The sequence below is a fragment of the Apis laboriosa genome, unplaced genomic scaffold (genome assembly GCF_014066325.1).
Source record: "Apis laboriosa isolate Shangri-la unplaced genomic scaffold, ASM1406632v1 scaffold62_cov152, whole genome shotgun sequence".
In the NCBI taxonomy this organism is placed as follows: domain Eukaryota; kingdom Metazoa; phylum Arthropoda; class Insecta; order Hymenoptera; family Apidae; genus Apis; species Apis laboriosa.
Window position 1 is genome coordinate 24,067 of NW_025223954.1, and position 13,518 is coordinate 37,584.

Genomic DNA, 13,518 nt, shown 5'->3' on the forward strand with positions numbered 1-13,518 from the left:
TTTTTTTTTTTTTTTTTTTTTCTATTTCAATTTTGACCGCAACAGATTTTGTCATCGAGTCAGCGATCAAAATTTGATAGTGAAATCATAGATAACAGCCGGTAATTTTGAAAATTGAGAAAAAAATCGCATATACGATTTAACGGGAGATACGTTTAGGAAAATGAAATTGTAACTTCGTTCGATACGGAAAAGAGAAAATAAATTTTTCGTAAAACGAGCACGTGACGTGTAATGATCGAGTAATAATTATCCAATATCGGATAGTAAAAATTGAAAGATAATATGAATATATTCAATTGGTGGGAAAGTTACGTATGGTTTTTGGATTCTTTCGTAAGAGAGAACCCATTTAAGTGGGAACGTTATTCTGTTTATAGTCAATTCTTTTTACGAGGGTGATGTTCTTAAAATATTCTTATTTGAACTTCAACATCAATTTACATAAAGTAATTGTCGCGCTTGGACGTAAGATATTTCTGTTTTTAATTATTCATATTACATGAATTTAAAATAAATGCAAATATGCAGAATATTTTTCATATTATTGAAGTAAATAACACGAGCAAATATACGCGTCGATAAACGTTGGTTTACCCCAAATATCGCGATCGAATTTTAAACTACAAAAGTAAATTTTAATAAATCGTTCTTATTGAGAGATAAATAAAAAGAATTTACCGTTAAACTACATAATGATTTTGCGATATTTATTATCGTAAAATTCATAAATGATTTCAAAGAAATGATGGACATACATCATCTATAATAAGGCAAATTATCGTTGCATTTATATCGACATTATTACTCTCTCTCGTCGATTCAATATATATCTCGATGAATTTTATGAATAAATTGTAAATAAATAATTATTGTAATTACATACGTAATTACTATTTAATTTTTCAAAAGCTAAACAGTCATCGTTATCACTCGAATCCAGGCCAGTTTGTGATTTATATTACGCAAAATAAAACTAACAACGAAACGTATATCTTCAATATTTCTTTATAAAAGAATTACGCATAAAATATCGCGACTGAACTTTTCAAAAGTCCAACAGTTACTTTTAATTAAGGCAGTTGGTTGTTTTTACGCAAAGTATAAAAAAAAAAAAAAAAAAAAAAAAAAAAAANAAAAAAAAAACAAAAATAGTAAAAAACAAAACGTATTCGACGGCGTAATCGATTCACCGGTGCTTAAATTTTCACGGGTTAAACAGTTACTCTCAATTAATTCTTAGCACGAATTATGCAAAATAAAAATACAAAACGGTATTCATTCATGAAAAGTATATTCATCTATAAAAGAATCGCGCGAAATCGTATCACGGATTGATTTAAGAAAGATCAAGTTTTCTCCATTTACACACGGCAAGTTTCATTAGAATCGACGAGAATGTAATAAGTTGATGGCATCTTCGTGTTACCAACGAGACGTAAGTGAGCGAGAGTGGAGTCACGTGGCGCGTCGATTTATCCGAGTGAGTCAAGCTTGCCGGTGCGTCTTACCTAGAAATAGCTCGTTAAAATCACCCTGTCCCCCGATGAAGACCCCATAGTGTATATTCAGTTCAAAGAAACGTCCTGGTAGAAGGGATTTGGTCGTGTGTATCACGTCAATTTGTAGGGTGATGTTAGCCTCTCGCCTCGTCAGATTGACCTCGTGCCAGCTCAGGTCGTTCAACGTCAATCCACGAGCACTGGACATCTCGCTTTCACCCGCCCCTAAATTGATGTGGACCTGTGGAAAAATCAGAAGGGACCATCCTCTTAAATTATTCTATACCAAAGATAGACGAAGACTTTGATGTAACGGTAAAGTTCGGAAACTCTATCGCAAGTTTCCCTCCAAGATAATTACTCTTTGTTGGAAATTTAGATAAGGTAATGCATAAAGGAAAATTATTTTTTTAATGAAGTAAAATTCGAAGGGGGATGTACCTGTTTCGCTTAGAGGGAAACATGACCGAGAAATAACTTAAGTTTCTTCTTGCAACTATTTTGGCGAAATAACATCTTCAGAAATTTCTCTTCTCCTCCTCCTCTCTCTTTCTCTCTTTCTCTCTCTCTCTCTCTCTCTCTAAGAGAAAAACTGTTTTCGTTCTACCTTTGCAGGCATTACGTCTTCGATTTGTGCATGCAAAGTGTAAAAGGGCGGTCCGGAAACGTATTAAATATTGATCTTTTCCCAATTGCCATCTATTACTCGTTTATCAGATTTCTCTTTTAACCAGATACCGTGTAATCGGATTTTCTAAAATCCTCTCTCGAATTCGTTTGGTGGAAAGTCGCGTGAAAAAGGTGAAAATAATTCATAAAGAATGTTCCATAAAGAATGGTAAATAATTCGCCTTATAATTCTTCCCTTATTTAGGAAAAGTTAGTTGCGCGTTGTCGGATACGGACTTTTAACTAAATTAGAATAAAAATTAACATCTCTTTAACTGTGTATGTGCGTCGTTTAAAATCCGTAAGAGAACGTCTGTCGAGGGAAAAAGAAAGAGAGATCTGCCACGAGTAATCCAGTTACCGTTAAAAAAAAAAAAAAAATCAGTTGACATACATACTATGTAGCAAGTACATTTTATTAATCCGAACCTCGACTTTTTCCGCTCAGATCCCCGCTTCGAGGCCACAAACGACCGGGGATTACGATGTTTCCTTTTTTTTTTCTTTTTTTTCCTCTCTCCTCCGTTTAGCGGCACCTTGGCTCGACATTATGAGACGGGTTCGAGTAATGCATTATCGAGTTAGGACAGTACACGACGCGCTTTAGCGAGAGGTGAAGCGGCAGCCTCTGATAAAGAGTCTTTAATCGCGACCTAAATCGACCTTCCGAGACTTATAGCGTTGTCTTAGCGTAACTTGCACCATCCTCTCTTCTCGTTGATCTTGCGTGGAAGGGGGAAAGCATCGAGACAGCCGAGGTAGAATCGTGTCTTAATGAAAAGTCGATCGTTCTCGGAAAGAGACGAGTCGAAATTACGAGGGAGAGGCGCGATTGGCATCGAGGCCGATCCGTAGCATCGACTCCGCTTCAGACGGCCTCTTCTCCCGCCGCCGTTCTCCGATCGATTTCGTAATAAAGGCGTGAGCTTTTGCGAGTTGCAAGTTCACCCCGATAGTAGCGCAATGTCCGATGACTATGCAGGATCCCCCATTAATATGTATAAGCGCGAGAGACACGACACTTCGTCGAGTGTAAACGCGAATTTATACGTTTCGAAGGTCGAAGACACCAGGGCGATGCATTATCGATGCACCATCGTTGATTGGAAAGGGAACAAAATATTCGATCGATCGATCGCAATTGATAAAAGAAAAAGATATTTCTCTTTTTCCTTTCTTTTCGAAATGGAAAAGAAATCGTGCGAAATTGTACGCATTCGATCGGATCCGTGGACAAATTGTTTCCAACTTTTTTACGTAATGCGATTTACGTTTGATTAAATTGATAAACATTTTACGATTTGACGATAAACAAAATGTTGCATCGCGCAATAAAATAAATGAATTCGACAACGCGTTGGTGAAACTAACCGAGAGTAAACGATATATACCTCTCGTGGACGAGTCCGAACTTCCGAATAATAGAATAATTGGGAAGATGGAAAAGGTTTTAAGCGGATAAAAGCGGTGCGGGAGAGACGTGGCTCGACAGGCACACGAGACGTTGAAACGATTCCATTGCACTTTTTGCTCGCCCGTTTATCCCTCTTCTCATCCTCCTTAACGATCTTCTTAACAAATTTAATTAAGCTCAGACAGACACCCACCTACCCGTCTTCTCATGGTTCGACCTGTGGACTTAACCCTTCGCGAAATTAGATTCGCGCGGTTTTCACTCTGGATCTTTGGGATCCAGTGAGAAACGGCATTTTCCTCGCGCCCTAATGCACTTGGACGATGTTTTAACACTCTATCGCGATACTGGATTACACCTGATCTTCGTCTTACGATCAAAAGAAAAACGATCTGAATTTTTCAAATAACAATTCCGCTATGTTACGTGTTACGCTATGTTACGTTCGCCCATTAATCATCTCGGATGGTATCGGATAAAATCGGTTGCTCGGCTGTAATTTTCTCGATTTTTCGAGAGATTTAAGATGTCTTCGGGAAGGAACTACTACACCATGTTCCAGATTTTTACTCGAATTATATCGATTGCCGAGGTCTTTCTCGATCAGCTGAATAGGCTGATTGCTCTGCAATTTTTTCGTATTTATTAGTGTTCGCGACCTAGCGTTTTCTACCGTTTTTACCTTTTTTTTTTTTTTTCTTTCTTGCTGAATTAGATCGAATTAAAGGTTCGAGAATATTTGCTCGACTATATTTCGTACAGTTATCGTTCATTTGAGTTTCTCGATTCGAAGCTACGTTTCGCAACTTCCGATTATTCTTTACTTCTATAAAAGATCGATAATGTAGATCGATAATCTATAACTTCAAAAGAAGATTCATTGTCAGCAAACTTATTTCGAGTTTAGATTCCACTCGAATCTATTTATGCACCTCATCATAGTACGATGAAACGTGAAATTCGCGAAATGTTGAGATTTCGACTCGTTAATCTCGTTAATCGAAATTAATATTGGTCGTCTTCGAGCGTTCGATGAAGAAAATACGCGTCATCGGTACAAAGATTGTAAATTTCCGTCAAAGAATATGAATACATCGAGGCGAAATAACAATAATCGTCGATGAGCGATTAATAGCGAGCATCCTGTAAATGTTTCAGAGATTCGTGTTTACATCCACTTATCGACCGTTCGTCGTTTTATGAACGCGACCATCGAATATAATATATTCGAATTAATCGTAATAAGCATCCCGATAAACAACCGGTTCCTATTTAGCGTAACGAAGTTGCACGTACACGCTACTTCGCACGAAAGTATGTTTATTTCGAACAAGATTTATTTTAATTTCGAAATTACGTATAAAAGGATCCGCAATAATTTTATTCTTCGTAATTGGTACGAATGTTTGTACCGTTGCACCATTAATTATTAATTCGAATAACGAAGAGAATTCTTTCGTTATTTGAGGAATCATATTTCTCGTGAATTTACGCGATCTGTAATTATCCGTGTATATGTAATAATATATATAAATTACCTAATTATCGAACAGACTACTACAACATCGCGTACATCGACGAATCATGAATTTGATTCTAATCAACTCGCGTGTTGCTGTTAAATTTTATCGCGAATAATGTTAATTATTGGTCTATTGACTTTATAATAAGGTAATAAATTCAATCTCATCCTTCGTTTCTATACTTTGCTAAAATTCGAATATTTATCCGAATATATTATTGCCACGAATGGAGCGAAATATCGCGATACTTATGAACGATAGCGTATTCCGCGACGGTGTGTTGCACCTATGCCCTGTACACCGATTCTTCTCACGAATTCTAGTAATTTGTAACTAGAGCTCGACGACGATTACTATCTAAGAGCAAAGTGGCCCATCTGGGCTTGCTTGTCCCCCGTGCGTCGTTGTTCTTCGTAATGCAACCGGGTACGCTCGATGGTGTCGTTTAATTCTGCTCCAACGAGTGTTCGTTTCGGGCCGACGTCACGGTATCACCGGCGATCGTTTATAACCGTGCTTGTTAATACGTGCGCCGAGAATTCATACCTGAGCCGTCTTATTTCACCGACGAGAGCCGACCGAAACAAATTTGTTTCTTTTTTTCTTTTTCTATTGGATCGAAACCATCCGAGAGAGACCGATCTCGAATTAAAATCGCGGTTGGAATTGACTTTGGATCAGGTGCAGATGACATTGTTGCGATTCTGCTCTAGTGACGTTGTGAAGTTCGACAGATTCACGTTTCTATGTTTTATAACGATCCAAAACGCACGTGCGATGATCGAAACAGTGTGTCGCGTTGATCGTTTGCAACTAGCTTTAATATAGATCCGAATTGTGGACGGACGTTGTTGCTGTTGTCACTTTTGGTTAATGAATTTTAGTATTTATTTATTTTAATTCATTCGTAATTCGTATTTTACGGGAATCAGAGCGATGGTCTCGCTAACTTAACTCAAAAGGCAGCTAGTCGTTTCTGCTTTTTGCGATAAAATCCTGTTAATTTTTTTCGTTACTTAACGAATACGTGGAACATTAATTATTTAAATATCTCAAAAGGAAGTTGGAACATGCTGATATAGATACACGCGAGCAACGCGTGGATTTGCATCTTTCGTTTGTGGATTTGCATCTTTCCATTGTGGATGTCGGTTTAAAACCTTTGTAGCATAGTTTTCATAGCGAAATCGCAAGATCGTACACGTTGTGTCATTATAAACAAAGACCTGTCACAACAATAGAATTACAAGGATGACGCTTGTATATACCTGGCCTTAATTCGGATAAAAGTATTAAAGGTTTTTCGTTCCTTCGGACAATCGAGGAAACGATAAATTATGATAAATAATTTGGATTTAACAAAAGGGGAAGCTTTAGGAAAAGCTTGCGCGTGAATAAAAAATTAAAAATTGTAAAACGTAACGATTATTCGATTTTTACAGAGAAACATCAGTATTCGAATTTTTTACACGAATGTAGAGAGCGACTATTTTAAAAATTTAAATTCGATCACGCATTGGCGACAATTATGCATGAACAGTTTTCATGTTTATTCGCAAATAGAATTTTTCACGGCAATTTACAGCCAACGTTACTTTGAAATAAATTATAAAGTTTTATTTCATATCGGGGCTCGTGTACAAAAATTAAATTTGAACGTGTCATATTTAATTCAATTAAAAAGTCCGAGCATCGAGTATTGTATTTTTCAAACATGTAACAAAAATTGTTCCCCCTGTAAAAGGTCGATCGATAGATAGGAATGCGTTATATTTATTCCTACGTCTATACGTAACGATCGTTTCCACGCAATTGTTACTCGAAGGATTATTAAAAATAATAAAATAAAATGGAATCGTAACCGTACGCGTATTTTACGTGAAAGTTTACATCGAAACTTATTATTATTGGTTTCTCTTTGATGGCTGGATCGTTGATTTAGATAGAATTTAAAACGGAAATGGTTTTAAACGAAATCAAAGGGAAGCGTTAACTTTGCTCGAATGAAATTTACAAACGTTTTTTATTTAGTTGAAAAGAAAGAGACACGGAGAAATAGAGAGAAGGAGAGAAAGTGTGTGCGCATGAAAGGGAAAAGTGAATAAAAAAAAATTCATCGCTTCTTTTCCTTTTTCTCTATAAATTTTATTATGTATATTCGGTGAAACGTGTCGATCTATCTTGTTTTACCATTTCTCGCGAGCATCCGCATACATAAATAAGATGTTTTTACTTGCGGAGTTTTAATGGCTCGAATAAAGCGGGGCAACGACGTGATGTTGTTAAAATCACGACACGGTTTTTATCGAAGTTATAAAATCGAGCTGTGGAGAACGTGGTCGTTAGCCGCGTGTCTGAAAATCATTTCTCTTTCTTTTCTATTTTTTCCCTCTTTTTTATATCATCCATGCTCGCGTGCTCTCCAACTCGTCTCGCTTTTCTCTCCTCCTTTTTTTCCCTTCTCTCGAGTTTCTTTTTTTCTCAATGTTTCGAACCAAGCCTAATTTCTTAGCAAGGATAGCTCGTACTGTAGAAAGATTGCTCGTGGATGAGGAGATGAAAAAGAGAATTAGGATGAGAGAGAGAGAGAGGGGTTGTGCTGACTGTCGCGTCGGACTATAGCACGTGCGGTTGGTTAACGACCAGCGGCCACGAAGACCCAAACAGAAAGCCTATTAATAGAAGTAAGCATTGAGGGCAAACGAACCTTCAATTTGCCGGTTTCGAGTTTGATCAGGCAGTAATCCGTCCTGCCAACGGCCAATAGCAGCATAGCGTCCGCGAGATGAGTTCGGAACCGGAAGCTGATGTCAGTCGCACCCTTAGCTTCTTGCACCGGAAGATGAATGTAGCTCGCTCCGTAAAATGACACTGTAATAAATTTGAAAAATTTATTGTTCCTCCGTGACGCAATTGCTCGCCCATCGATGCGCGAAATATGAACGTATACGTATAAATTTGCACGTTTCTTTGGACTATCTAAAAAGTGTACGCGCTTTGAAAATATTCATGGGAAGGAATAAATCTCCATCCACTATCGATATTTCTATTTAAAATGAGGCGTACGCGATCTCGGATATTTTTGCAAATGCATTAACGACTCGTAAATCATTGCTAAGAAAAATTACCATTGTCATGATTCGGTTTTTATAAATCGATTTTTTTCAGAGATATTTGAAATAGAAAGAAGTAAAAAAAAAAAATCGTGAGAAAATATTAATCGTTTCAGTTCTTTTTTGAGAACCTGGTATAACGTTATTTAAAAGTAATATGAGATTATCGAAGTATTGTCGTTTATGATCAAGATTTTTTAAAAATCGTCAAGATAGTGATCGATCGAAAGGATGATCTTTTGCGACGTATACGCACATGTATTAATTGTATAATGTGTATATTATATCGCGTATTATGTTTATTTCTCGTGCATCGTTCGCATATTATAGATATTTACTTAAGCGATTTAATTTCTCGAAATTTAATCAAATTGAACTCTACGTTCAGATTTATTGAGTTTTGCTAGGCTTTAATTTTTTTCTTTTTTTTTTTTTCTTTTAAATATATCCTGTATCATAATATCTTCGGTTGAGATAAATTTGATATTTACGATATGACGTAATATAATTAAAATTTTGATAAATAATTTTCGTTGTTGAGAAAAATTGAATAAATTGGCATATTTGAATTCTTGCAAGAACGATTGTTCTAGATTAGATATTTCGTTAGAGAAATTTGAAAATCTCCTAGTCTCGTTTCTTTTAACTTAAACGATTCCATTTATCCTGAACCGTACAAATTTTCATATAATTCATTAGCCTTGATGAGTGTACCGTAGTAGCGTGTACTGTAAATTATTCACCGCTTGACCGTGAATAAAATGATCGTGTAATTTTTATCGATATGAAATATTTATTCGCTGCACGATTGCATCCGTAATCCAAATGGACCTTTACCTGTTTAATTCAGTATACCTCGTATACCATATCTCGGGAAAATATCGAAAATTTTACGGAAATCAAAATAACAAGGAGAAAAAACAGTCGCGATAAATAAACGAACGACGAGGCGCAGAATTTAATTGACGTTTCGTCGATCGTTATGAAGGTATGGTTCAATATTTTCCATCGGTTGATATACTATTTCGACGGTGTCGAACAGACAGAAAGAAATCAACGTAATAAAGAGAAAAAGAAGAGGAAAGAAAAGGAAATAAAGCACAGTAGGCGATTGAAAAGCTTGGCAAGACCGATGAATGAGCGACTTCAACTCCTTTAAAAGACCGTTGAAGAAGAGATCTCGCGTCTCTAAGTGTGTATACCGAGAAATCGGACAACCGCGTGTTTCGAACTCTTGTAAAGAGTTTATTTCCCAGAGAGGCGTGTAAATGATCTTGGAAAACGTTCGACGAATACGTGGAATAATCGTACGGATCATTAACTACGCGCTATCTTCTTTATCTCTTCCGCCCCCCCAGCTTCGTTCTTTCATCTTTCACCGTTCCCTCCTTTTATTATTTTTATTCTATCGACGCAACATCGTGGAACGGGGGACACGGAAACATTAACGTCAACCGCGAATCGATGGAATCGATTTGGGACGAGTGTTCTATACGGTTATAGAACCCGGCTTCACCTGTTTACGGGAATCCTCGGTTCATGATACAGGCCATAACGTTTGTATTTGTGTTCGTGTATCCACGCGTACCTTCTCTATCGAGGTTAAATGTACTTACTTCGATTAGCATTAGAGACAGTATGGCGATGACACTCTAAGATCGAAACGCGTAATCGAAGTTTTCGTCTTTTCCTTTTTTCTTTTTTTTTTTCGTTTCTTTTCTTTTTTTTTTTTTCCTTACATACACATACACGCAATTTATTCACGTTTATCTAGCACAACCTAGAAATAACGAGGTCGAGGTCCTTAACCAATTACAAGCAGATTTTCTCCTATCGGAAATGTTCATCGATCGCTAATTATCGAGATAATAGAGCACGGAAATGGCCAAATTAGTCGCTTCGGGGCAACGTTAGCTTTCTCAAAGCTATCCCCCACATCTGACCAATAAATGCGGCTCTTAACTACTCGACGGTCAGACGTTTCGCGCAATTATCCCGATTCGCGTTTTTCTTTTCTCCCAACTTTCGTGTTACGGATAACGAAACGATTCAGCATCGTATTCATCTTGTTTTTCGTCAAAGTAAATCCTGTCTCGGTCCAAGATGAGAAAGTGCGCGAAATGCTTTTCAAACGTATTCCGCAATTGGATTTCGATGTATATGCGCATCTCCGGCTCGAAATTCGAAGCGAACAACTATAGTCCATAAAGGACAGATTAGCTGGATGAACGGAATGATGAGTAGTAGGGTGATATTGGCCTTGGTGTCGTGACTTGGTTTTTATCGCGTCGACAAATTTCTTTTTTCAATGGAACGCGTGAAACGAGGTGGATTAAGACGGCTTCGGTTTCATCGTATCGAACGATTTGCGCGAATCGATTGCGATTTCATCGTATCCCCGATAATGGAGGATCGGTAAACGGGTTGGTCGCGTTTAATTAACAAAATTTGTCAATATTCCTGCTCCTTTTGGCTGAGAAAGCCTTGGATTGTTCGAAAAACGACCGCTTTTGAGCCGCGCGACGTCGACGAAGCATTAATTTGCGAGCGAAATGATGGATTAGAGAAATGGAACGCGAGATAAACGGGAAATTGATTAAACTCGTGTTGCCATTGCTATTTCCATCATGGTATTTCGATGCTTGGTTAGATTGCCCTCGACGTTCACCTATTACAGAAATACGAAGCCGGGAAATCAAGAATGGTTTATGTAAAATTGATACCGATAAATTCCATTTTCGACTCGGTTACAACGAAAAATAACGGGTAATTGTTTTTCGAGCGTGGGATAAAAGTTTCTACCTCGTATAATTTGATCGTTCCGACACGCGGGGTCTACGCTAAACGATGGATTAGCCGGCTAAATGAAAAACTGATTACGCCGCTCGATAGCGAAACTCTTTTATCCATCTATCGTTTCTTCGTTTCTTTCTCCGGGATACTCGTACCAAGTTATGAAACGTAGTTTATCTAAAATTGATAAACTCGCGGATATTAGCGGTTATACGCAAACTCGATACACGAGGCCTATCTATAGACATTTTTTTTTTTTTTTCAAATTCGTACTTTGTTTCGAACAAATTTACAATCGATGGGAGGATTAATTTGCTTCATCGACGATAGGGACGCGTACGTTTAACGAAGAGCAACAAACACGAGCTTCGTCTTTTTATTCGGATCATTACGAATATTCTTTCTTGGATTTAAAAAAAAAAAAAAAAAAAATTTCGATTCAAACCTCGATCATTCTGTTTTCTTTCGCACTTGGTTTAATCTCACTTTCATCGTTAAAGACAAACTTCCTGAAAGAGCGAACGATTTCCTATTTCGATTCGGCGAGCTATCGCGTGTCCCCTATCTCCGTGTATCGAACCCATTAAAACCGAAACGTTGGAACGGAAATGAAATGAAAAGACGACATCCCGGAGAATAAATAGACACGGACGTGAGAGGGAAATCGAAGAACCGCGAGGCTGTATCACAGCAATTACAGATGATCGAAAACGCATCTGCACATGTCGTATTTTCGTATTTCATCTACGTCGATGCATCGCGAGATGATCGAACCATCGTCTCGTATTACTACATTAATTCTCCGCATCCCGATTTATATCCGTACTTGTTCGTGAAACGAACGATGTTAATTTCGTAATTAATATTTGTAATTAACCTTCCCATATTTCCTACGTTACGTTTACTTTAATATCGAGCCACGATAATAGCTACTTACTTTTATACCCGATATGCGATATAAATCTAATTGAAAAAAAAAAAAAAAAAAAAAAAAAAGAACCATCAAAATGAACATTTTTCCCACGATCAAAAGCGATATATATATATATATTCTTTTCTATTCTTTTTTCCTTTATCTTTCTTTCGAATCAATTGAAATTCTTCCATTATTCGTGACGTTGTAAAAGGAGAGAGAGTAGACGCCCATTTTCTAGTTCAGAGTTCCATCATAGGTGAGCGAAACGCTGACGATCGTTCATATTTGACGCGAGGATCGTCGTAAAAAGGATTTAGGGGAAGCGTCGTGAATCCAGGGATCGTGTCGCGCGCTGGATCGAGCGATCGTGATATCGCCGAACCGTGTTTACGACTCGCGCCGTTTTCGTTGGTTATTAAAAGCGGTCCGATAGACGGTCGGTCGGGTTATTGAAAAGTAGAGGGTCGGTATCGGTGATATAAGTACATTCGCGGCGGCCACTCGTTCCATTGACCATAAAAGTTAATCTCTGTCGGTGTTTGCTGCTTTTCCATCGCGCATCCCTGGATTTACGATCGCGCGACGGCAACGGACGAAAGCGAACCGCGGCTTTCTTTCGTCACCGTTCAAGAGGACGTCTATACATTACCTTTTTCATCCGTTTGGCAATAGCCCAAGAGGAGGGAGGCCGTTAGTGCTAAGAACATTAACAGCCCCATGTCGTTGAGAAACATTAGGCTCCTCTCTTCTCGACGTCTTCTTTTTATCCTTTCCCTTTTTCTTCTTTGTATGTATATATATATATATATTTTTCCAATCGAAATATCGCACGACTCTATATCCTCCTCCCGTATTCGACACCGTTTCCTCCGTGATCCGGTTACGTTCGTGAGAGGGAAGAAAGTTTGCGTACGCTAAGAAACGAGGCAACTGGGGATAACGCCACTTAGATGGATATCTCGGGTCCACGCGAGAGGAATTACGATAGACTATTTACAAGCCGATTAAGATTCGAACCGTACTTTTCTCCATCCATTTCGAGGCGTCGTTCGTCACGCGCACGAGGTATGAGGTAACGGGGGGAGGCGTACGAGGCTCGAATCGGTATCGTCCGCCGCGTTGGACGTTGATTCGCCGATGCCGACGTCGACGAATGAAGCGGCACGGTTTCTCGACGTCGTTCCGTTGCCAACGCTCGCTTCTAGTCAACCATTCACCACTCTCCTCTCTCTATCTCCCGGCGTTGCTATTTTCGGGCACCGAATCAAAAGACACCGTCAGGCCGGAACAACGCGGAAACGTTGGTCGTTGTAGTAGCTCGTTTCGTATAAAAGTGTAAAATGGAACGGTGATTTTCCTCCTTGGAGTATCGGGCCGATGACGTTCCTCTCGCTTCTGGCTGCGTCCTATCCTTGGACGTGGTCCTGGCTGGCATCGTGCACGTACGCTCCTCGTTTCCTGCGCCGGTGAATCCCCACCTCCCTGAAAGGATATCGGGCCACGACTGTAAAACCCACGTTCGCTTTGCCACCGTTTAATCGGCGGAACGACTTTGGATTTACGCGACGCGTATCGTACGCTTCGACTC

The 13,518-nt window shown here is 38.6% G+C and overlaps 1 protein-coding gene across 1 annotated transcript in view; it reads right to left on the minus strand.

Moving 5' to 3' along the window:
* The window catches only part of LOC122718381 (chondroitin sulfate proteoglycan 4), a 30,179-nt gene extending 17,515 nt beyond the window's left edge, over positions 1–12,664 (minus strand). Inside the window, exons 1-3 of the mRNA XM_043943371.1 lie at positions 12,580–12,664; positions 7,816–7,979; positions 1,512–1,743 (exon numbers count right to left, since the gene is read on the minus strand). Coding sequence (XP_043799306.1) covers positions 1,512–1,743; positions 7,816–7,979; positions 12,580–12,664 — 481 coding nt within the window. The remainder of the gene's footprint in view (positions 1–1,511; positions 1,744–7,815; positions 7,980–12,579) is intronic.
* Between the last annotated feature and the right edge of the window lie 854 nt (positions 12,665–13,518).